Consider the following 26253-nt stretch of genomic DNA (forward strand, 5'->3'; position numbering starts at 1 on the left):
ATTTCAACCAGGCATGGTGTCTCACGCCTGTAATCCCAGCACTTTGGGAAGCTGAGGCAGAAGAATTACTTGAGCCCAGGAGTTTGCAACCAGCCTGGGCAACATAGCGAAACCACGTCTTTACAAAAAAAAAAAAAAAAAAGAAAAAAGAAAACTTCAAACAGTCATACATACTGCAGAGACAAAAATAAGCTGACATAATAATGATGGGAGGCTACTTGAGATTGAGTGGTCTAGGAAGGCCTCTCTGGGGTGATTTAAGTAAAGACAGAAATGAATAAACAAACTATAAGCAAAATCCTGAAGAAAAGGAATCCCAGATAGAGGGAATGGCTATACAAGGAACAATGTGCTGTTGGGAAAAAGAGCAAGAAAACTAGCAGCTAGAGATCAGTGGACAAAAGTAAGAATAGCATCAGATGAGGAAGGAGATGTGTGGCAGGGATCATATCATGTGAGGTCTTGTAGGCCATGGTGAAAAGTTTCAGTTTGCACTGCAAAGCCACTGAAAGGTTTTAAAAGGAACAGTAACATCATCTGATTATATTTTCCAAAGATCAATTTAGGAGCTGACAAAAAAGTAAAATGCTTTCAGAAAAACTGGCAATAATGAAGTGCCAAAAGGAGGCTAAAATTACATCATGAATAAACAGGTATTAGTATAACTCTATGATGATGAATTATCACAACCACAGAAAAAATAATGTATATTTTAGATGGTATTAAGTATGCCATCTAAAGTGATATTTTAATACACTCAAGTATACTCTACCTCTTTTTATAAAAGAAATGTTAGACGTTCCACAGACAAAGTGTAGCTAAAAAAAGAGCTGAGCACTGGATTAATGAGCTAACCTTATCAGTCACACATTCAAAGTATCTTAGGTATACAAATCAGACATTTTAGACCCACACTATCCAAATGGTAACCACTAGCCATTTGGAGGTATTAATGTTATTAACTGCCAAGTGCTGTAAATGTAAAATAAACACCAGGCTTCCAAGACTTACCATGAAAAAAAGAATGTAAAATATCTCAGCAATACATTTTAATATTGATTATATGCTAAAATAATATTTTGATATACTATGAAAACTTATTTCACCAGTTTGTTTGCTGTGGCTATAAAAAAAATTTTACATTATATATGTAGATCACATTATATTTCTACTGGACAATACTGTTCTAGACCCCCGACATCCCAAAGTGGGCACCAAGGACCAGCAACACTGGTAACACCTGGAGTCTGACGGAAATGCAGAATCTTAGGTTCTGGACCTACTGAGTCAGAGTCTACATTTTAACAAGAATCCCAAGAGATGCGTATGCATGTTCAAGGTTAAGAGGCATTATTGTAGATAATATTTTAAGCACATACAGATACTCAAAGACAGTACATGCGTATGACACTAAGTGACTTTCGGAATAAAGGTAACTACTGTAAAATAAATTCATTTAAAAATATTTACAATGTTAGCATTGTAACAGGTATCAAGGGTTATAACTGGACTATGGGGTAAGTACAATAAAAGCACAGAAAAAGAAACATGTAGATCTGCCTGAAAGAAGTCTAAGTAAGGGAGCTTTGGTAAATCCCTTCCTCTTGGGGGCTCAGGACCCCTAAACTAATGCCCATTAATGAGACTTTGGATACCAAACTTTTTCTCCTAAAGTAGTTAAAGGCTTGAATTCTTAGGTGCAAAACTGGCTGGTGCAATTTAACTGCAAGCCCACAATTTGAATTTAGGTGCTCATGCTGCATCTGAAATATAAAATGACTCTCAAATATATTTCAAAGAATCCATGGGTTACTTTGCTTGGGCAGCCCCTGCTCTTAAGTGCCTGGTCACTCCTGATATAACCAGCTTGGTTAACTTTGATAATCAGGCAGCCAGATTCATCACCACCTGATCCTTTTCCACTAGAGTAAAAACTATACCTGACTGGCCTCAGAGCATTTAAAGTAACAGAAAAACTGTTGTTAGGCCCTTTTTAATTTAAATGCTGTTCCTTCACCAAAGTGGACACAAAAAGACTCAGTTTCGGTTTCCTTCAGTACTGGGGGGGCTGTCTTACATCTATACTCAGATTTCTTTCATGTGGACTCCATCTGGGGAGGTGAGCAACTGTAACCTCTACTGGGCTAGGGATCTTCCTTTCTCCACACAGGGTCCTCAGGAAGACAAAGGGAGGCAACAGAGATTGCTTTTTTTCTCCTATAATCTGTGAGTCCAACTTGTTTTCAAAGGAAAAAGAGCTTCTAATGCCACCTCTAGAACCAGAAGGTTTGTCCTTAAACAGTCTAATATAGGAATTCAGTGAGAGCCTCATAAAGTGTGATGCTTGAGATGAGACCTAAAGAAAGGGTAAACAGGGTCGGGTGCGGTGGCTCATGCCTATAATCCCAGCACTTTGGGAGGCTGAGGTGGGCGGATCACCTGAGGCCGGGAGTTTGAGACCAGTCTGACCAACATGGAGAAACCCTGTCTCTATTAAAAATACAAAATTAGCCAGGAGTGGTGGCGCATGCCTGTAATCCCAGCTACTCAGAAGGCTGAGGCAGGAGAATTGCCTGAACTTGGGAGGCGGAGGTTGTGGTGAGCCGAGATCATGCCATTGCACTCCAGCCTGGGTAACAAGAGCGAGACTCTGTCTCAAAAAAAAAAAAAAAAAAGAAAGGGTAAACGTTTTCCAGGCAGGTAAGTTCATGGGCTACTATTATAGTGCAAGAGAGAACAGAAGAAAAGAAATAGCGACGCAAAAAAGAGTACAATATCTTCAGGGAATCACAATTACTTTACTGTGGGAGAATAATGTGTGGCTAGGTACTATAGTTTTATTTTTCTTTGGGTTAAAGAAGAGAGTCAAAAGGAAGGCGGAAGTTTCAATAAATGAAGCCAGACAAGAAGGCTGTGGCAGAGGCTACTAGCAGCCTTCCACTCTACTCTGCTGCCGCCTACTTAAAAGGCTTTTACCAGACTTCCTTGCAACAGGTGGCCATATGTCTCAGTGCTGGCCAATGACATAGAAGAAATCTTAAGAGAAAAGGGGTATATCTTCTTCCTTTCCCTTACTCCTTTCTGTTGTCAGCAACTCCAAGGTGATACCCGAGGCTGCAGGAATTATGCACTCAGATAAGACAAAAAGATTAAAGCCTGGATCCCTGACAACACTGTGGAGCCACTCTAATCCCTGGCTACCAATTCAAGGCTTCTGTTATGAGATAGAGAGAAAAAAATTTTTGTCTTATTAAAGCAATTGTTATTTGGAGGTTTTCTGCTATATGTAACCCAATCTAATTGGAAATTATAATTGGAATCATGGGCTTTACATACCACACTGAAGAGTTTGGGTGTGTGCTAGAAGTAATGAGAAGCCACTGAAAAAATCTGAGCTAAAATGCTAAAGAACAAAGTAACAAACAAAAGTTCAAACGAGGTTATCCACAGTATACAAATTTCTTCATTGAGTTCTAGAGGTTGAGGTAGAAAACAAGGTAAAACAGCATTTTTATACATGATGATGAGAAACTGAGTGGGTTATGAATCAGTTACTGTCTAATCTAATATACTAGAAGGGCAGTTCTAAGACCAGTTACTTAGAATCCCATAGATAGCACTACAAGAGTAAGGAAGAATATGAGAAGAATGGCCAAGAAATAAGAAGAGAAAAAAATGAAGGCATTTGTAAAAATCGAAACATCTTAAAAAACAAGACCAACCACAGGAAATGTTTACCAATATATTCAGATAAAATTTACTTCAATCACATAAGAAATCTCTTGAGGGTATATTGTAACTATTTTATATAAATTATCAGAGCACTAATTAGTTGACACACTAGGACCATTTATACCTGGCTGCTTAGACACTGACGGGGGTTCTATGGTACAGAAGAAAACAGGTTCTGGAATCTCCACTCCAGCCAATAAAACTCTCTCTGCTTCACCGTTTTGTCCGTGCTTCTTTTCTCCCTCCCTTTCGGCTCTACGAGCTGCAGCTAAAGCGCTGGACTTGGATGAGACAATGGTGTCTCCAGTGGCAGTCTGCAAGCAAACAAGATGACATGGAACAAAAGTGGCATTTAGCAAGTGCTCATCTTCCACCAAGAATCACAATATAAGAATTTTTTTTTTTTTTTTTTGAGGCAGAGTCTCACTCTGTCGCCGGGGCTGGAGTGCAGTGGCCGGATCTCAGCTCACTGCAAGCTCCGCCTTCCGGATTTAGGCCATTCTCCTGCCTCAGCCTCCCGAGTAGCTGGGACTACAGGCGCCCGCCACCTCTCCCGTCTAGTTTTTGTATTTTTAGTAGAGACGGGGTTTCACTGTGTTAGCCAGGATGGTCTCGATCTCCTGATCTCGTGATCCGCCCGTCTCGGCCTCCCAAAGTGCTGGGATTACAGGCTTGAGCCACCGCACCCGGCCAAGAATTTTTTTTGTGGCACTTTCTTTTCATCAGAACTTAAAAGAGAAATAAAATTCAAAAAGCTCATTAATAACTGCGTAAGTAAAGCTAATTTAACTTGCATAAGAATTCTATCCAAAATATTATTGTAATAAATTCTAACAAACAATAAAACACACACACATACACATCCAAAATTATTTGGCAAAACAAATGTACCTTCCTAAATTTTCAATCATAACAAGACAGGTTAGGGAGAAGTCCATTAGAGTGTTCTACCACCCATAAGAATTTACAGAAAATCTCCTATTAACTAAAATAATTAACCAGAATACCCTTAACTGTGCAGATTGCTGGCTTCCATGTAGAGCCAGTTATCTTTTAAAAACTGTAATTTCACTTTTAAACTTTTATATTGTGAAATTCTGTGCCAGTTTCCTTCTCTGTAAAAACAATCCTACTAGAGCAATAGTCCCAACGTATTTGTAGAGCTCCTTCAAATACATACAAGGAGCTCCTGCCTTCAGGGAGATAGAGGGGACATTCCAAAGTCCAGTAACCAGTCAAATAGCAATTTTCTACTGAAGGATTTTCTTTTTTTTTTTTGAGACGGAGTCTTGCTCAGTCACCCAGGCTGGAGTGCGGTGGCACGACCTCGGCTCACTGCAAGCTCTGCTTCCCGGGTTCACACCATTCTCCTGCCTCAGCCTCCCAAGTAGCTGGGACTACAGGCGCCCGCCACTACACCCGGCTAATTTTTTTTTTTTTTTTGTATTTTTAGTAGAGATGGGGTTTCACCGTGTTAGCCAGGATGGTCTCGATCTCCCGACCATGTGAGCCGCCCCTCTCGGCCTCCCAAAGTGCTGGGATTACAGGCGTAAGCCACCGCGCTACTGAAGGATTTTCAAACTTGAAACTAATCATGAAGAGGTAAAATGTTTAAAATAACAATGTTTACTACATAAAGGTTAATGAGAAAATTATATTTTATTTAATCCATATAAATGAACAATCCTTAGTTTTAACCTATCAAAAATAAATACAGCATCAAGTATTTTCATTTATTCATCCTACAGTTATCTATGGAATGTCTACTATATGCAAGCACTGATCTATGGACTGTAGAGCCATGAACAAAAAAGACAAAAATCCTTGCTCTCATGGAGCCTTCACTAACAAAACATCTTGTTATTACCTGATCAGTTGTAAGTCTAGGTGAAATTTTCTGCAATGCTCAAGATAGGAATAAACCCAATGGGAACAAAACAATATTTCATATAAACTTAAAACACACATATATGTATATACATAAATACCTATAAACAGTATGCTATTTTACTTGGATTTCAACTTTATATGAACACAATCCATCCTGTCTGTGGTCTTCTGTAATTTACTTTTCTTCCTAGTAAATGTATGAGATTCAGCCATGTTGATAAATATGCCACAATATTCTTTATTCTACTATTGAGGGACATTTGGATTGTTTATGGGTTTTTGATATTACAAGTTGCTTACTTGTAATTAAACATTTAAGCTGTTATTTCCTAGAGAAATCATTTGGTCACTTACATGTTTAAGCCCAACAGTCAAAGCAATGTTACCAGCAGTCAGTGAAGGGATTTCTACATGTTGGTCAGCAAACGGCAAAAGCAGACGACTTATTCTCTCCCTGTAAAATCATGATTTTATATTAGTAAAAGTATTTTTAAAGAAATGAGTACAGTTTTATAAAATAAACTAAGCTTCTACTTACGTGCAGTTTCCATTAACATTATGAATGGCCAACTGGGGTTTTATTGTGCCTGAGTAAATGCGCATAAAAACCAATGGTCCTCGCTGCTTGTCATGGAGAACTTTAAATGCCAATGCACATAAGTCATCCTTATACCACTGCCTATAAAATAAACATTCCAAAAAGGCCTATAAAACATACTTCCCATAACTGCAGAAACGTATCCTTCATGTCCCCAAAGAGCTCTTTTATCTTCTAGTAGAGCTACTTAGAGCCACTAAATGTCTTTGTTACATAACTCTCTTTTTCCATTGACTAAATTACTCAATAGAGATCTTACCATTAATTCCTCAAAACTAAAAATAATGGATTATCTTCCAAATATCACCTCTATTTGTGAATAATTTCATTGCCAAGAGCTCTGTCCATGAAGACTACACCTGGGAATATCACACCACTTATCAAGAAATCAGCACAGGGTAAATAAACAGGTACTTTCCAATTATTGCTTTTATGCTCTCCTTCCACTTTCTGTTCTTACATAACCATAAAAATCTATACTATAAACTTGAAATTGTTCACATAACCAACACTCACAATAGAATGATGTTCTTAAACTGGTGATCACTGATAAGTTTTAGAATTGAGTTCTCCTGCAATTGCCAAATTTTGTGCATCTAAGGAGAGCTCCATATTTTCATTAGTTTCAAAGGAGTTCCTAACTTAAAGTAGTTTAAACACTTCTGTGATAGAATTTCTCCAATCTTATTCCCATTTCCTCCAATTTTTAACTTTAATAATACTAATATAGAGCTTACTATACCAGGCACTGTTCTTTGTGCTTTACAAATCATTTAATTCTTACAAGAACACCATGAGATAGGTCCTATTCTTTGCATTTTATAGATGAGACATTAAGCAACTTGGAAGAGCTAGGATTTAAATCCAATAGTACAAAGCCTGTGTTCTTCACCATCATGCCTCTCCAATTTAGAGGTATGAAAAGTTATTAATGTCAGAATTAAGATAATTAAAGTCCATTTCTCTGCCATTTTACACATTGCTTACTGAGATTTTAAAGGACTTACTACTTAAGTACAAAGCTTTTAGTGACAATAGGGGTAAAACAATGACCTTTCTTTATAGCCACAAAATATTCTGAGCTTATGAAAAATCCTGAAATCTAGATGAATATAAATATAACTACAGAATATTTAACAAACATCCCCAGGATATCACTTTTCTAAGACTAAGATGGCAGGGTCAACACTTAAACTTTTACACAGTGGAAAGACATACCTCTTAGCTCTATCTGTAAGATATTCTCTTTTTACAAGAGATGAACAATGTTCCCTTCAAGCAAAAATTACTATGGCTCCTTATATCATTTGCAATAACACTCACCGTTATTATTCAAAAATGGTGATTTAATTACTTTTCATAGAAGTATTTGCCTACTTGTTTCTTCAAAGGTAAGAATTTTAATATATGTGATTGCATACTTACAGAAATTCATAGTTACGCTCTTCAGGTGAAGGCAAGTACATAGTAACAGCATCTAACAAGGGCTGTATCCCTTTGTTTTTCAGGGCACTTCCACAAAGCACAGGCACTGCTGTCTGAGCTAGTGTCACTCTATGTATTGCAGTCTGTAGCTACAAAGCAGAGAGACAAATGAGCATTTATTTTGTGTTCTGGTCTTGGCCAGAAGCTCAAAATTAAAGGTTTTCTCTAACCAGCCATGTACACAGCCCTCCTCACCACACCTCCATCACTTTGTTGGCCTAGTTTTTCTTTTTAACACTAATCAGTACCTGGCATGTTAGATATTTATTAGTTTATCTATCTCCCATTCGCTAGAATGTAAAATCCATATGAGCATTACCCCTGGAAATACTGCTAAATCCCCAGAAACGAGAAAAGTGGTTAAAATAGGTGCTCAAAAATATTTCTTGACTAAATAAATTAACATACTTATAATTTAACCTTGATAGTCTAACAGAGAAACTGGTCATAAATAAAATATATACATCTGAGTTATCATTTCTTCAATTAAATTAAATCCATATTAAACAAAATCCAAGGGAAAAAAGAGAAATCCAAGTAGGAAAATTTTTAGAAAGATTTCAAAAAACCAGAAAAGCTTGAGTGTGTTGCAGGCTATTATTGGTGGGTCAATCCTACTTTAGATTGTGAGCTCTCTGAAAACAGAAATCATGCTATGTGAAGATAGGGTACCATAAATATCACATTTAAACATCCAAAAATAAACAGTTTCAAAACTGACATTTCATTCAAAAGAAAAAATCACTTTCATTCTAACTTTTGAGTGGCTCAAAAATATGTTTCAGCTCTTGTGTTTTTAATTATTCTAATGAATACTAAGTGAATTTGCTAGGCTCATCTTTGGCTCATTTTACAGATTATTACTTAGAAACACTTTGCTTGGCAATTCTTATGTTTCATAAAGAAAAATAAAGAGTAAATTTGCCAAATTCATGGGGAATGTCCTTGGCAGACCAAAATAGCGTTTCCTTCAAGAAATCTGTCATAATTCAATTACTATCAATATTTTAATTGCCTCTTCTCTGGCTTACTGTATGTCAAAAGACAAAAAACAAAGAACTGTAATGAGTTTCAATAAAAAATTTAAAAAGATTCAGAAAACAATGCTCTGAGAAAAATGATCATTGTAGTAGCCTAAAACAACAGTAAATTTTAATACAAATTTTCTGTGATCTCCCTAAACATCCTTAGAGGAATTGTCATGATGAAAAGACTACAGAGAATGAGTAGTTAACTAATGCTGACTCAATAGAAGTTAAACAGATTCAATTTTTAATTTTGTAAAGTATGTTTGAAAGTGATAAATCACTGCCATTAAGTATTGTATTAGTAGTGACTTTAACTTAATGTTCTCCTAACTTTAAACTTACGGCTTTCTAACAACATGCAAAGTTTAAAAAAAAATGCACACACATCAAAGGCAGAGAAATCAAACTACATCCAATTAGTAACATTTTGCCAAAGCTATTGAATAATAAAATTTACCTTTTCAGCTGGTAACAAATCAAAATTTTCACTAAATTCTTCTAAAACCACGTCAGCAAATTCATCATCCAAATCTGCAACCTATAAAGAAAGGTTCTAGAGTTCTATAACTTGCATTTATCTTCATAACTATTAACTTGTCCAAACCCCATAAACAGACAATATTCAAATATTTCAAGACAGCTACCTTAACCAGACCAAGCAACGCTTCACTTCTTCTAATGAGATAAAGAAAAATGTTTTTCTTTGAAAGGAAAGGAAATGGAAAACTAAAGATACTATTAGGAGTTTCCTAATTCATAGAAAGTCAGAGCCTGATAAAGCATCTTAATTAAGTGCTATCAGTGTGCTCAAAAGAAATCAAAGAAAATGTGCAACTTACAATGATAGTACATACAATGGATTGGCCTTTTTAAGATAAATTTGGAGGTTTTAGATTATAAAAAAGTTTCATCTGGTTTTCCTCTAATATCTGAATGTTCACCAGATCTCCCAAGTCGGTGAAACTAAAACAATTAATGTTGCTGTAATTCTGCACTGAAGAAATACATTTATATTAGGGAAGGGAGGCATAGGCAATATTTCAATAATAAAAATGCAATAGTCTATTTCACATTCTTTTCATAACCATCCGCCTATACGAAATGGGATCATTCAGCTGACAAATTAATAAAACAGCTTCAAAAGCGTGTTAACAGTACAAGGGAGCAAAACATTCAAACTTGGTAAAAAACCACACTGTTAACAGGATTAAGTATAGCAGAAAATGTACCTAACCATCCTTCTGGAGAGCATTATATGTGATGTTTAAGCTCAACTTCTGGAATCAGACTATCTAGAAATGGTTCCACCACTTACTAGCGTGTTCAAATTTTGGTCAAGTTACTTCACCTCTCTGCCTCAGTAACTCACAGAGTAGTATCTACTTCTTGAGGCTGTTATAAGGATTAAATAACCAATTCAAATTATGCTTTAAGAATATATAATAGTGTATAATAAGTATTAGCTATTATTACTGCGTACCTTCAATATTGGAAGTTGATTCTATTCCACATTAATCTTATTCACTAATTTAAAGGAAAATTTTAAATTGTGACAAAATATATAGAACATAAAAATTGCCATTGTGCTTTTTTTTTTTTTTGATATGGAGGCTGGTTCTGTCACCTAGGCTGGAGTACAATGGTGCAATCTCGGCTCACTGCAACCTCTGCCTCCTGGGCTCAAGCAATTCTCCTGCTTCAGCCTCCTGAGTAGCTAGGATTACAGGCACGCACCACCACGCATGGCTTTTTTGTATTTTTAGTAGAGACAGAGTTTCACCATGTTGGTCAGGCTGGTCTCGAACTCCTGAGCTCGTGATTCACCTCCCTCAGCCTCCCAAAGTGCTGGGATTACAGGCGTGAGCCACTGCGCCCGGCCCATTGTACTTTTGTACAGTTCAGTAGTGTTAAGTATTTTCACATTACTGCACAATAAATCTCCAGAACTCTTTTCAACTTTCAAAACAAACTCCATACACATTAACTAAACAACATTGTATTCTCTCTGCCCTTCCCCAGCCCATAGCAACTACCATTCTACTTTCTGTCTCTGAATCTGATTACTCTGGATCCATGGATTTGGGTTGCTTCTACCTTTTGGCTATTTTGAAGAATGCTGCTAGGAACATGCATGTGCAAATATCTCTTTGAGACTCTGTTTTCAGTTCTTTTGAGTACATACCCAAAAAGCAGAAATGTTGGGTAATATAGTAACTCCATATTTAATTTTTTGAGAATCACCACACGGTTTTCCATAGTGGGTGCAACATTTACATTCCTACCAACAGTGCACAAGGTTATAATTCTCCACATCTTTGCCAACACCTATTTTCTGTTTTTGACAGTAGGCATCCTAATGGGTGTGAAGTAGTCTTATTCTGTAAATTTTATACATATGTGTTTCTTATAATCAGCATATGATTAGCTACTGACAGTCTCAGATTTTCTGAGATTTCTGTCACAAACTGTCACATCCTAGAAGACCATGAGATATGGGCAAGTGTGTGTTGGCTCCTCAACTAGATTACAAGATCCTTCTTAAGTTTATTCTTATAGTTCTTCTGTATTAAAACAACACAAAAAAACTCAAAGAGGAATGAATTATTAATAAACGTCGGTTACACTTTTATATTTTCTATGCTCCCCAAATTAAAAAAGCAGTATAACAAAGCAGGTAAGAGCTTTAGCTCTAAACTGAGATTAACCTGGGTTCAGATTCTAGGTCAGCCACTTTATTAGCTGTGTGACAACTTATTTAAGCATTTGAGCTGCTGTTTCCCCACCTGTAAAATGCAGACAATATAAGGTTCTTGTGAAGGTTAAATTAAAAAGTATACATAAAGCACTTAACCTAGCATATAGTAGGCCCTCACTGACTCAATAACAAAAATAATAATTATTATGTTAATGATAAAGTTGCAATGATTACTACAGTCAGGCATCAGTTAGTGACAGGTGTAAGCTCGGAGAAATGTGGTGTTAGGCAATTTCGTCATTCTACCAACATCATAGAGGTGTACTTAGAAACCTAGACAGTATCGTCTGCTTTTACACCAAGGCTATAGTCTATTGCTCCTAGGCTACAAATCCGTACAGCATGTTACTGCACTGAATACTGTAGGCAATTGTAACACAATGGTAAGTATTTGTGTATCTCAACATAGAAAATGTACAGGGAAATATAGTATTACAATCTTATAGCACTGTCAACATTCATGTGGTCTGTTCTTGACTAAAATGTCATCATGAAGTACATGACTATATACTTCAAAAAAAAAAAACTACATACAAAAGATGAGTGAAAAAAAATTAATGCTGACAGAATTTATTTGGACCAATTCAATTTAGAAGTGAAAAATCAAGGGCTCAGATTCCAACATTTTTCTCTACCATAATATTCAAGAAATTTATTTAAGGTTTACTTATTGCCATATATACTAACAATATAATATAAATATTACAAATATTAACAATCTTGCTATTTTCCATTATAATTTTAAAGGTGGATGAGGTCCAGAGCTATATACCAACTATAAAATTGACGGTTTTAAAATTTTCTAAATAATTTCACATCTGGTGAAAAGTAAAAGACATGCATATCCTTTGACATAGCAATGCTACTCCTTAGTTTAATCCTAAAGAAACCATTGCCCATGTGCACAAGGAGATAGATACAAAAATGTTCATAGCCACATTGTTTGTAACAGCACAACCTCAAAGCCCATCCACAGGAGAACACCCAATAAAGTGTGGTAAAATCATATATTAGAAAAATATAAGCCTGGCGCGGTGGCTCAAGCCTGTAATCCCAGCACTTTGGGAGGCCGAGACGGGCGGATCACGAGGTCAGGAGATCGAGACCATCCTGGCTAACACGGTGAAACCCCGTCTCTACTAAAAATACAAAAAAAAAACTAGCCGGGTGAGGTGGCGGGCGCCTGTAGTCCCAGCTACTCGGGAGGCTGAGGCAGGAGAATGGCGTAAACCCGGGAGGCGGAGCTTGCAGTGAGCTGAGATCCGGCCACTGCACTCCAGCCTGGGCGACAGAGCAAGACTCCGTCTCAACAAAAAAAAAAAAAAAAAAAAAGAACAATATACAAGATTGAAATGAATAGACTACATACATAGCAACATGGATAAAGTTCCAACAATGTTGAGCAACGTCATAAAATACAAACAGTATCATTTCAGTTATGTAAAGTTCAAAACATGTAAACCTAAGTTCTTTAAGGATTTATGGTAAACTACAAGGAAAAGCAAACGAGGCCCGGTGCAGTGGCTCATGCTGGTAATCCTAGCACTTTGGGAGGCTGAGGCAGGCAGATCACCTGAGGTCAGGAGTTCGAGACCAGCCTGGTCAACATGATGAAACCTCATCTCTACTAAAAAATAAAAAATAAAAAAAAATTAGCTTGGTGCGGTGGTACATGCCTGTAATCCCAGCTACCCAGGAGGCTGAGGCGGGAGAATCGCTGGAACCTGGGAGGTAGAGGCTGCAGTGAACTGATATCGTGGCAGTGAGCTGAGATCGTGCCACTGCACTCCAGCCTAGGCCACAGGGCTAGACTCCGTCTCAACAACAACAACAACAGCAAAAAAGCACATGAAAGAGAAATACTGAAATAATAGTTTGGGGCACAGGTAGATGATTAGTGGGAGAGAGAAATGAACACAAAATGGCACACAGCATTTACATTGTATTAGGTATTATAAGTAATTTAGAAATGATTGAAAGTATAGAGGAGGGCCGGGCGCGGTGGCTCAAGCCTGTAATCCCAGCACTTTGGGAGGCTGAGACGGGTGGATCACAAGGTCAGGAGATCGAGACCATCCTGGCTAATACGGTGAAACCCTGTCTCTACTTAAAAATACAAAAAACTAGCCGGGCGACGAGGCGGGCGCCTGTAGTCCCAGCTACTCGGGAGGCTGAGGCAGGAGAATGGCGTAAACCCGGGAGGTGGAGCTTGCAGTGAGCTGAGATCCGGCCACTGCACTCCAGCCTGGGTGGCAGAGCGAGACTCCGTCTCAAAAAAAGAAAGTATAGAGGAAGACATGAATAGGTTATATACAAATACTACAACATTTTATATCAGGGACTTGAGCATCTGCAGATTTTGGTATCCACAGGAGGTCCTGTAACCAATCCCCCAGAGATGCTAAAGTATGACTATATTCTATTTAAGATGAGTGGTGCACACATTGGTGTTCATTTTATCATTCATTATACTTTACTTGTTCAATTAAGGCATTCCTTGCTTCAGTTGTTTCCTTCAGCAATTCAGGATCACTCATTTCCAAGAGGGGCTTTCTCTCAAAGTCTTTTCCATCATTTGAATTGCTATTCCAAAGAAGTTTTTCTTTCGTTACTACATCCACCACTCCTTTGAAAGTTTTGGCTTCACCAATTGGTAACTGTAAGTCAGAGTGAGATTAACATTATTAAATGATCACTCACTGAAAACTACATTGATGACAAGTCTTTTCTAATTGTACCATTTTCCCCAAAATGTCTATTATCACCATTACTATAATCTGTGGCTATTTTTATTTATACTCTAGCTTCTTAAAAAATGATTTGAGATGGCTTTGGAAATGTATACATTGTCACAAAATAAATTAATGAGGAAACTGAGAAGAAGCTGATGCTATTAACCAATTTACCTGTAAAAGCAAAGGCTTTGCCTTTAACTTCTCTCTGATGCTTTCAACTGCATACTTAAAGCTGTAGAAAGCAAAATAATTATAGTTAAAAACATGGTTAAAAATTATTTACCAAAGGTATCAAAAGAGGAAAGAAAACTCTTACAGGTTTTAAGAATGTTTTCTAAAATTTTAACCCACTTTATTCTCCTTAACGCTATTTAACAGTTTTCCATAGGAAAATGTCTGGAATAAACTTTTATGTCAATTTCAGATATCAGAAATTACCCTAATCCAGCCACAGAGCTGTTTAGGATATTATTATTGTGAGCTTCACATAACTATACTTTGCAATTAAGATTAAATGAATTGATCAAGGTAACATGGATAATAAATTGTAGTTGGGATTCCAATGCAAGATTTGTGATAAGCTAAAGGATTCTTTCTTCCACTACTAGGTTTGCTATCATACAAGGCTACCAGCTTTCTTCCAAGAGCCTGCCTAGTCTTTGGCATTCTTCATATCCTACGCTATGCTATTCATTTCTATGCTAACACTGCAGCTGGCTACCTCTAGAACACATGCCATCTCTGGCACATGGGCTGATTTATACATACATGCAGGTCATTCCGGTCCCAGTGTTTTTTTCAGAACCAGCCTATTATCCAGTCATCTCCCTCCCCATTGCCAAAGGTACTGTCTGGCAATAAATAAGTACTTCCATCTACCACAAGGAACTCCAAGCAGAAAAGGGTCAGAACTTGAGGCAAATACATTTTAAAGGTTGCTGGGCTATTATTAATCAAGACAAAGTCCTTTAAACCAACAGCCTCAGAATTACTATAGAGAGGGAGAAAAACACAATGCATATTAATTACTGTGTAGTTGTAGGGGAGGTATAGTTTATGTTTCATTTTTGCCATTCTCCCACCACAGGTCACAATCTCTCCCTATCACATTTGTTGTAAAATTTTTAATACTCTTGATTTTCTCCCTTTCATGTTTTCTTCAAATCTTTCAAATATTCTTGATTCTCTGAATTATGTTCTCAGAACAACGTATCCACCACTCTATAGTCTCTGACTATGGCCACTACATTTCAGCATTAACTCTCTTCTGCCCTACATGCAGGTCTTACAGCATCTACATTCTCCTCTTCCAGTTCTTTATTGAGAGTATCTTACCCAGTAGCTAAGAAAATCAGAGAATAAGGAAGAACACCTTCAACTGCAGGAAACAATTCTCTATTCTCTATCTTTGGCAATGATGGGAAGTGCCATACCTTCAGCAATATAGGGACTATACTATACAGTTCTAAAGAGAGTCAATGGAATCATCAAGATGCCACTTTGATCCTAGAAATATGATTCGGTCTCTCTATACTAGAAACAGGATTCATGATCATCTATCAGCTATTAGTCCCAAATTGTTACATAACCTATGGATTAGCTGCTTTGAATTTTTTTTATGGGAATAAACTGGGATTTCATGGAATATTTATATCCTATAATACAATAAGAAAAAAACAGCTATTTCTAAATTTAAGCTACAGTTCATTAAAAGTTCAAATTGTAGTTTCACTCTGATAAGCCAATGAAACACATTTTAAATACCTTGCTCCAGTTTTGTCCATCTTGTTTAAAAAACAGATTCGAGGTATATTGTGTTTATCAGCTTGCCTCCATACTGTGAGAGTCTGGGCCTAAAGCAAAGATGAGGAAAAAAATACATACTGAACAAAAGTAACGATGTTACTAGACCTGGAATGAAGAGATCCAAAAATCTACTGTCAGATAAATTGGGCCCTATTCTAGCAGAGAATTCGTGCAACTGTACTTATATTTCTAGGGTCACTCTTCAGCTATCAAGTTAACACAGCCGGGAACGTGATGACGTGTGAAGAGGAGTGTGCTTCAAACTACTTGAGAATACTCTGGGTGAACTATGTGGCCACACAAAGAGAATTAACACCTAGGAGGTACTGAGAATCACAGAAAGTGAACTGAACTAAGAATCAGGAGACCTACTTTTTGTTTGGCTTCACTTTTCCTAGTAAATGTCATATGACACTTAACTCATTTAATGTCAGGTCTCTGATCTATGAAATAGGAATTTTGCCTTAATTATTTCAGATACTTGTTTGGAGGTAAAAGAAATGTAGCAGTGTACTATAAAGAAACCAGTTTATTTTTTAGGTAAAATTTATATACAATAAAATACAGATATTAAGTGTATATATGGCTCAATGCGTTTTGATAAAAGTATGTTTGTGTAACTATTACCCCAATTAGTACACAGAACACTCTATTATTCCTGAAATTTTTCTCCTCCCTGTCTCCTATAAGCAACCTGTTCTGATTTCTGTCACCACAGCTTCAGTGTCTTATTCTTGAACCTCATATAAAATAACAAGGCTTCTTTGGTTCAACATGTTTTTAACATTCATCCACATTGTTAGGTGTATCAGTTCTTTTTAATTATATAAATGTACCAGTTGGTTTTCCTATCCACCTGTGGATATGCACTTGGATTGTTTCTAGTTTGGAGCTCTTGTGAATTTAGCTGCTATAAACATTCTGAATGTGTCTTTGCTGGACAAATGTCTTCATTCTGTTGGATAAAGATATAGGAGGAGAACTGCTTAAGTATATTTAAACTTTACAAGAAAATTATGCCGGGTGCAGTGGCTTACGCCTGGTGATCCCAACACTGTGGGAGGCTGAGGCAGGTGGATCACTTGAGGTCAGGAGTTCAAGACCAGCCTGGCCACTCTGTCTCCACTAAAAATACAAAAATTAACTAGGCGTGGTGGTGCACGCCTGTAGTCCCAGATACTCGGGAAGCTGAGGCACAAGAATTGCTTGAACCTGGGAGAGAGAGGTTACAGTGAGCCAAGATTGCACCACTGCATTCCAGCCTGGGTGACAAAGAGTGAGACTCCTGTCTCAAAATAAATAAAATAAAATAAAGAAACTTCCAAATAGTCTTCCAAAGTAGTTGCATTATTTTGCAGTCTTTTTTTTTGAGACAGGGTCTCACTCTGTTGCCCAGGCTGGAGTGCAGTGGTGCGATCAAGGCTCACTGCAGCCCCAAACTCCCCGGGCTCAAGCAGTTCTTCCATCTCAGCCTCCTGAGTAGTTGGGACTACAGGTGCATGCCACCACACCCAGCTAATATTTTTTTTGTATTTTGTAGAGATGGGGTTTTGCCATGTTGCCCAGGCTGGTCTCCAACTCCTGGGCTCAAACAAACCCACCTGCCTCAGCCTCCCAAAGTGCTGGGATTATAGGTGTGAGCCACCATGCCTGGCCCCTCTTTTGCAGTCTTATCAACAATGTGTAAATTTTCTAGTTGCTCCATATTCTCACCAACATTTGCTATCATTCTTTTTAATTATAGGCATTCTTTTGGGTGTGAAATTGAATCTGTGATTTTAATCTGCATTTTCCTGATGACTAATGAGATTATGCATCTTTTCATGTGCTTACTAGTCATTCACATGTGTTCTTTTGTGAAGTGTCCATTCAGGATTTTTGTCCATTTTTTTCTGGGTTATTACTGATTTATAGTTCTTCATATAGCCTGGATACAAATCCATGGTTATAGATATGTACTGTAAATACTTCAGCATTTATTTTCCAAGATGATCATATTCTCTTATATAATCAATACTATTATTGCATTCAGGAAATTTAATATTTGTATAATACGTTTATCTAACATTACAAGTATTTTCTCATAGTCTATGCCTTGTGTTTTTAATTTTGTTTTAGTGAACAGCTGTAATTTTGATAAAGTTCCAGGAATCAACTTTTGTTATTTATGTTTCGTGCTTCTTATGTCCTCTAGGAAATTTTTACCTACCCCAAGGCTGTAAAGAAATTTTTCTTCTAGAAGCTATGTATACATAACAACACTGTGATACACTCCAAATTAATTTTTGTGTATGATGAGGTATGTATGTAAGGGGTAGGGGGTGAATATCATAAATTTTCAAAGAACAAAAACATATTGCAAATCAAAACAAACAAAAAACTCCCACCATCCCACTTGCCAGCTAAAAGCCCATCCATTGTTTAAAACAAGTGCCTTCTCCTTCATGAATTCAGAAACTTCCTATTCAAGCACATTTCAATCTTGTAAGTAATGCAATCTGTTTGAATGATTAAGTGTCACATTTATCTAAAGTTATAACAACAGAAAGGTGGAAGTATTAGGAAATAAAGTGACAGAAATAACAGTGTATAATCAATCTCACACCATAGCGTCTTCTGCCAGAATGCATGAAACTAAGGCAGGCTAATTTGATAGCTTGAAAGTAAGGTAGAATCTCTGATCCTTCAAAGTTCTTGAGACTACCTTTCATATTTCTCCTTTTACCATGAAGTATCTCAGATCACATATAGATTACATCTCAATATTAAATTCTGATTTCCTTTTACCATTATTTTATTTACATGAACTTACCAAATAGATGGTTACGGTTACTAAATTTGATATATTCTATTTTTTAAAAACTCATGCTGTTCTATTTCCCTTTATTCTGGCAATATTATTTACCTCTACACCAGCAGAAGCATCAAATATAGCCACTGCACCATCCAACACTCTTAGGCAGCGCTCAACCTCCAAGGTAAAGTCCACATGACCTAAGAAAAAGATAAGACGTATAATGCCTAAAATCTTTTTAACAAAACAAACAAAACCATCATATGATCCAGCAATCTCACATCTCACTCCTAGTGGGGGGTGTACGTGTGTATATCCAAAGGTATTGAAAGCATCGTCTCAAAGAGCTATTTGCACACCCATATGTATAGCAGCACTGGGAGACAAAAGGTGGAAACAACCCAATGTCCACTGATGTATGAATGAACAAAATGTGATATATACATACTATGGAATACTATACATAATAAAAAAGAAGCTATTGTAGCACATTGTCACATGCTACAATACGGGAAAATTTGAAAGCGTTATGTTAAGTGAGATAAGCCAATCACAAGAGGACAAATACTGTATGACTCCACTTACATGAGGCATCTAAGCTAGTCAAATTCACAGGTATACAAAGTAGATGGTGGTTAGCAGGGGTGAAGAGAGGGGGCAAAAGGGAACTGTTGTCCAATGAATATAGTTTCATTTCTGCAAGATAAAAAAGTTCTGGACACCTGTTTCACAGCAATGTGATCATACTTAACACTACTAAACTGTACACTTAAAAATGGTTAAGATGGTAAATTTTGTAACATGTTTTTTACCACAATAAAAAGCAAAACAAAAACCCCATACAACAAAAAACTCCAAATGATGCAGCATCTCTGTATTACTGCAATAGTACCATACCTGGTGTATCAATTAGATTGACTCTATACCCCTTCCAATCAAACGTAACAGCAGCTGATTGAATAGTAATGCCTCTTTCTCGCTCTTGGGCCATGAAATCTGTCACAGTGTCTCCATCATCAACATCTATCCAGGAAAATGATAAAATTTAGTCTTAATGGCAAGTGTATTTTATTGGTGCTCAATATCTACCTGACACAGTTTAATCTGCCTTAAGAAAGATTTTTCCTAAAATATTTGGTTTAATAGAGCCTTTACTCTTTCACTAAGTAAATCCTCATGGTAGAAAAAGTTTTTCAGCTAGATTAGTATTTTTGCCATAAAAGTAATTTTTCACCAAGATGAAAATCTTTTAAGTTTACTGAACCATATACTTCATTTATTTCTTACATAGCTTCACTATCATTACCCCCTCTTTATCTGATGTCCCTCCCTCCTGATCCCTTGATAGAAGGCAGAGTGGTACAGTGAAAGAGCACAGTCATAGCTTTAAATCCCAACTTTACCACTTAGCACTCTATGATCTTGAGAAACTACTTAATCTAGTTTGTAAAATAAGGCCAATAAAGTCATCCTTGCTGGGTTGTTACAAGGATGAAATGAGACAATATATATAAAGTACCTAGTCTAGTAGATGATAAATGATAGCCACATGGAATGAGATAGAGAAAAAAATTCATCCAATATTAAATTATCCTTTACAAACCCATCTCATTACTAAATTTTCCAAAGAGAAGGGATTTATTTGTACAAGTGCAAGTAGTCTCATACAACTTCTACAGTATAAAGTCACAAAAAAACTATCCTGAACTTTATCCAAAAAGTTCACTGAAATTATTCTGCAGTAAAATTCTGTAGTTGAATTATGTATATTATTCTAATTAAATTTATAGACAGTAAAAGAAATAAAAAAGTTGTTCTTTACCATTATCATGGCCTTATACTATCATTTATTTCAGCATTAAACCCCTAAAATGGTAGCTAGTTGCCCCATGTATGTGTATGTGTGTGTGTGCATATATGTATTAATATGTATACACACACATAATCTAAACACCAGAGGAGGAAATAGCAAGAAAAATGTATTTGACAGTAACTCAAATATAACTCTATGTTAATATCTATAATTATATTACTGTCAGTTATTCCCAACATCACTGCCAAAGAAAATAATATCATTAAGGATACAAAGACCAAAGAACTAACTCTAAGTTCTAAATGAGAAAGTTTTTTTTTTTTTTTTTTTTTTTTTTGAGACAGAGTCTCGCTCTGCCACCCAGGCTGGAGTGCTGTGGCCAGATCTCAGCTCACTGCAAGCTCCGCCTCCCAGGTTCACGCCATTCTCCTGCCTCAGCCTCCCGAGTAGCTGGGACTACAGGTGCCCGCCACCTCGCCCGGCTAATTTTTTTGTATTTTTTTAGTAGAGACGGGGTTTCACCGTGTTAGCCAGGATGGTCTCGATCTCCTGACCTCGTGATCCGCCCGTCTTGGCCTCCCAAAGTGCTGGGATTACAGGCTTGAGCCACCGCGCCCGGCCGAGACAGTAAGTTTTAAAAACACTTACACAGTACTAAGATTTTTCACAATTATAAAGATCTTTATTTCACATTATCTTTATGATTATTCATATGACTAATGAAGTCAACCTTGGATCAGCAAGTTCTACAACAGCCTGGATAGTTTTTAGGCTATGATCTGAACTAGAAAAGAACTTCAAAAGATAGCCATACAAAAACACATGGACATCACTGCAGTTTGGCTCTCAGGAAGCCCCATCCTTAGGGGAAGTGGGAGAGCCCCACATCAAAGGAGCACCCCGTGAAACAAAAGAATCTGAATAGTAGCCCTTAAGTGCCAGAGCTTCACTCTGACATAGTCTATCCAAATGAGAAGGAATCAGAAAAACAATCCTCGTAACATAACAAAACAAGGTTCTTTAATGCCCCCCAAAAAAATCACACTAGCTCACCAGCAATGAATCCAAACCAAGACAAAATCTAAACTGCCAGAAAAGAGTTCAGAAGGTCAATTACTAAGCTACTCAAGGAGGCACCAGAGAAAGGTGAATACCAACTTAAAAAAATTGTTTAAATATTACAGGATATGAACGGAAAAATCTCCAGAGAAATAGCCAGCATAAATAAACAATCACAACTTCTGGAAATGAAGGATACACTTAGACAAATGCAAAACACACTGGAAAGTCTCAGCAACAGAATTAAGAAAGTAGAAGAAACAACTTCAAAGGCCAGGTGCGGTGGCTTACGCCTGTAATGCCAGCACTTTGGGAGGCCAAGGCAGGCAGATCAGGGTCAGGAGTTCAAGACCAGCCTGGCCAACATGGTGAAACCCTGTCTCTACAAAAATACAAAAATTAGTCAAGCATGATGGTGGGTGCCTATAATCCCAGCTACTCGAGAGGCTGAGGCAGGAGAATTGCTTGAACCCGGAAGGCTGAGGTTGCAGTGAGCCAAGATTACACCACTACACTTTAGCCTGTGTGACAGAGCAAGACTCTATCTCAAAAAAAGAAGAAACAATTTCAGAGTTCAAAGACAAGGCTTTTGAATTAACCCAACCTGACAAAGACAAAGAAAAAAGAATTTTTAAAAAATGAACAAAGCCTCTAAGAAGTTTGGGATTATGTGAAATGACCAAACCTAAGAATAACTGCTACTTCCAAGAAAGAAATCTAAAAGTTTGGAAAATGTATTTGAGGAAATAATCAAGGCAAACTTCCCTGGCCTTGCTAGAGATCTAGATATCCGAATACCAGAAGCTCAAAGAACACTTAGGAAATTCATCACAAAAAGACCATCGTTTAGGCACACAGTCATCAGCTTATCTAAAGTCAAGACAGGAAACAATTTTAAGAGCTGTAGGGAAAAAGCATCAGGTAACCTATAAAGGAAAACCTATCAGATTAACAGCAGATTTCTTAGCAAAAACCCTACCAGCTAGTAGGAATTGGGGTCCTATCTTAGTCTCCTTAAACAAAACAATTACCAGCCAAGAATTTTGTATCCAGAGAAACTAAGCTTCATAAATGAAGGAAAGATATAGTCTTTTTCAGACAACCAAATGCTGAGAGAATTCACCACTAGCAAGCCAGCACTACAAGAACTACTAAGAGGAGCTCTAAATCCTGAAACAAATCCTTGAAATACACCAAAATAGAACCTCCTTAAAGCATAAATCTCACAGGACCTATAAAAAAAAAAAAAAGAAGGTATTCAGGCAACAAATAGTGACAATAGTAACCTCACATCTCAATACTAACATTGAATGTAAATGACCTAAACTTTCCACTTAAAAGACAAAGAATGGCAGAAGGGATAAGAGTTCACCAAGTATATGCTGTCTTCAAGAGACTCACCTAACACATAAAGACTCACATAAACTTAAGGTAAAGGGGGGAAAAAGATATTCCATGCTAATGGACACCAAAAGTGAGCAGGAATAACTGTTCTTATATCAGACAAAACAAACCTGAAAGCAGCAGCAGTTAAAAAAGACAAAGAGCAATATTATACAATGATAAAAAGACTAGTCCAACAGGAAAATACCACAATCCTAAATACATATGCACATAACATTGCAGTTCCCAAATTTATAAAATAATTACTACTAGACCTAAGAAATGAGACAGACAGCAACACAGTAATAGTGGGGGACTTTAATACTCTACTAACAGCACTAGACAGGTCATCAAGACAAAAAGTCAACAAACAAACAATGGACTGGCCAGGAGCAGTGGCTCATGCATGTCATCTCAGCACTTTGGGAGGCTGAGGCACGTGGATTACCCGGGTCAGGAGTTCAAGACCAGCCTGGCCAACACAGTGAAACCCTGTGTCTACTAAAACATACAAAAATTAGCCAGGCATGTTGGTGGGTGCCTATAATCCCAGATACTTGGGAGGCTGAGGTAGGGGAATCACTTGAACTCGGGAGGTGGAGGTTGCAGTGAGCCAAGATCGCACCATTTCACTCCAGGCTGGACGACACAGCCAGACTCCATCTCAAAAACAAAAAAGAAACAATGGACTTAAACTATATCCTAGAACAAACAGACTTAACAAATATTTATAGAACATTCTTCCCAACAACTGAAGAATATATATTCTATTCATCAGCATGTAGAACGTTCTCCAAGATAGACCACGTGACGGGCTACAAAAGAAGTCTCAATAAATTTAAGAAAATCAAAATTATATCAAGTACTCCCTCAGATCATAGTGGAATAAAACTGGAAATCAACTCCAAAAAGAACCCTCAAAACCATAGAAATACATGGAAATTAAATAACCTGCTCCCAAATGATCACTGGGTCAACAATGAAATCAAAATGGAAATTAAAAAATTATTTGAACTAAACAATAATAGTGATGCAACCTATCAAAACCTCTGGGGTACAGCAAAAGTGGAGCTAAGAGAAAAGTTCATTGCATTAAATGCCTACATCAAAAAGTCTGAAAGAGCACAGACAGACATTCTAAGGTCAAACTTCAAGGAACTAGAGAAACAATAACCAACCAAACCCAAACCCAGCAGAATTGAAATAACCAAGATCAGCACAGAACTAAATGAAATTAAAACAAACAAAAAATACAAAAGTGAAACAAAAAGCTGGTTATTTGAAAAGATAAATAAAATTGATAGACAGTGAGATTAATCAAGAACAGAAAATATCCAAATAAGTTCAATTAGAAACGAAACAGGGGATATTACAACTGATACCACAGAAATACAAAAGATCATTCAAAGCTACTATGAACACCTTTACACACATAAACTAGAAAACCTAGAGGAGATGGATAAATTCCTGGAAATATACAATCCTCCCAGATTAAACCAGGAAGAAATAGAAACTCTGAACAGACCAGTAACGGTCAGAAAGAAATGGTAATTAACAAGTCGCCAACAAAAAAAGTCTAGGACCAGATGGATTTGCAGCTGAATTCTATCAGACATTCAAAGAATTGGCACCAATTCTATTGATGCTATTCCACAGATAAAGAGGGAATCCTCCCTAAATCATTCTAAGAAGCTAGTATCACCCTAATACCAAAAGCAGGAAAAGACACAACGAAAAAAGGAAAACTACAGACCAATATCCCCGATGAACATAGAAGCAAACATACTCAACAAAATGCTAGCTAACTGAATCCAACAGCATATCAAAAAGATAATCCACCATAATCAAGTAGGTTTCATACCAGGAATGCAGGGATAGTTTAACATCTGCAAGTCAATAAATGTGATACACCATATAAACAGAATTAAAAACAAAAATCACACGATCATCTCAATAGACTCAGAAAAAGCATTTGACAAAATCCGGCATCCCTCTGATTAAAACTCTCCGCAAAATTGACACAGAAGGGACATCATACTTTAAGGTAATGAAAGCCATCTACGACAAACCCACAGCCAACATTACACTGAACAGGGAAAAGTTGAAAGCATTCCCCCTGAGAACTGGAACAAGGCAAGAAGGCCCACTTTCACCATTTCTATTCAACATAGTACTGGAAGACCTAGCCAGAGCAATCATACAAGAGAAAGAAATAAAGGGCATGCAAATAGGTAAACAGGAAGTGAAACTGTCACTGTTTGCTGATGATATGAACAGATACCTAGAAAACCCTAAAGACGCATCCAAAAGCTCCTAGGACTGGTACATAAATTCAGCAAAGTTTCAGGATACAAAATTAACGTACACAAATCAGTAGCCTTGCTATATACCAACAGCAACCAAGCTGAGAGTCAAATCAACAACTTAACCCCTTTTACAATAGCTGCAAAAAAACAAAAATAAAATACTTAGGAATATACCTAACAAAGGAGATAAAAGTCCTCTACAAGGAAAACTACAAAATACTGTTGCAAGAAATCATAGATGACACACACAAATAGAAACACATCCCATGCTCATGGATGGGTACAATCAATACTGTGAAAATGACCATACTACCAAAAGAAATCTACAAATTCAATGCAATTCCCATCGAAATACCACCGTTTTTCACAGAAGTAGAAAAAAAAATCCTAAAATTCATATGGAACCAAAAAAGAGTCTGCATAGCTAATGCAAGACTAAGCAAAAAGAACAAATCTGGAGGCATCACATTACCAAACTTCAAACTATACTACAAGGCCATAGTCACCAAAACAGCATGGTACTGGCATAAAAACAGGCACATAGGGCCAGGCATGGTAGCTCACGCCTATAATCCCAGCACTTTGGGAGGCCGAGGCGGGCAGATCACTTGAGGTCAGGAGTTTGAGACCAGTCTGGCCAACATGGTGAAACCCCATCTCTACTAAAAATAAAATTCAAAAAAATAGCTGGGCATGGTGGTGGGCACCCATAGTCCCAGCTACTTGGGAGACTGAGGCAGGAGAATTGCTTGAGCCCAGGAGGCAAAGGCTACAGTGAACTGAGACTGCACCACTGCCCTCCACCCTGGGCAACAGAGCGAGACTCAGTCTAAAAAAGTAAAAATGGCACACAGTCCAATAAAATAGAA

General features: G+C 37.2%; 1 protein-coding gene across 6 annotated transcripts in view; it reads right to left on the reverse strand.

Moving 5' to 3' along the window:
* Positions 1–26253, reverse strand: part of GFM2 (GTP dependent ribosome recycling factor mitochondrial 2) — a 49238-nt gene that overhangs the window by 12102 nt on the left and 10883 nt on the right. For 5 of the 6 annotated variants that reach the window (XR_004429867.1, XM_033179868.1, XM_033179870.1 and 2 more), the window contains 10 exons: positions 19721–19846; positions 18935–19023; positions 15988–16076; positions 14395–14455; positions 13966–14145; positions 9191–9271; positions 7646–7794; positions 6161–6301; positions 5977–6076; positions 3857–4046 (listed from right to left, as the gene is read on the reverse strand). Coding sequence is in view for 4 of the 6 variants with exons in the window: in XM_033179868.1 (XP_033035759.1) it covers positions 3857–4046; positions 5977–6076; positions 6161–6301; positions 7646–7794; positions 9191–9271; positions 13966–14145; positions 14395–14455; positions 15988–16076; positions 18935–19023; positions 19721–19846 (1206 nt within the window). In the remaining 2 variants the exon portion in view is untranslated. Of the gene's footprint in view, positions 1–3761; positions 4047–5976; positions 6077–6160; positions 6302–7645; positions 7795–9190; positions 9272–13965; positions 14146–14394; positions 14456–15987; positions 16077–18934; positions 19024–19720; positions 19847–26253 lie in introns of all 6 variants that reach the window. The other variant, XR_004429868.1, reaches the window with a different exon arrangement.

The sequence above is a fragment of the Trachypithecus francoisi genome, unplaced genomic scaffold, assembly GCF_009764315.1.
Source record: "Trachypithecus francoisi isolate TF-2019V2 unplaced genomic scaffold, Tfra_2.0 Lachesis_group2, whole genome shotgun sequence".
In the NCBI taxonomy this organism is placed as follows: domain Eukaryota; kingdom Metazoa; phylum Chordata; class Mammalia; order Primates; family Cercopithecidae; genus Trachypithecus; species Trachypithecus francoisi.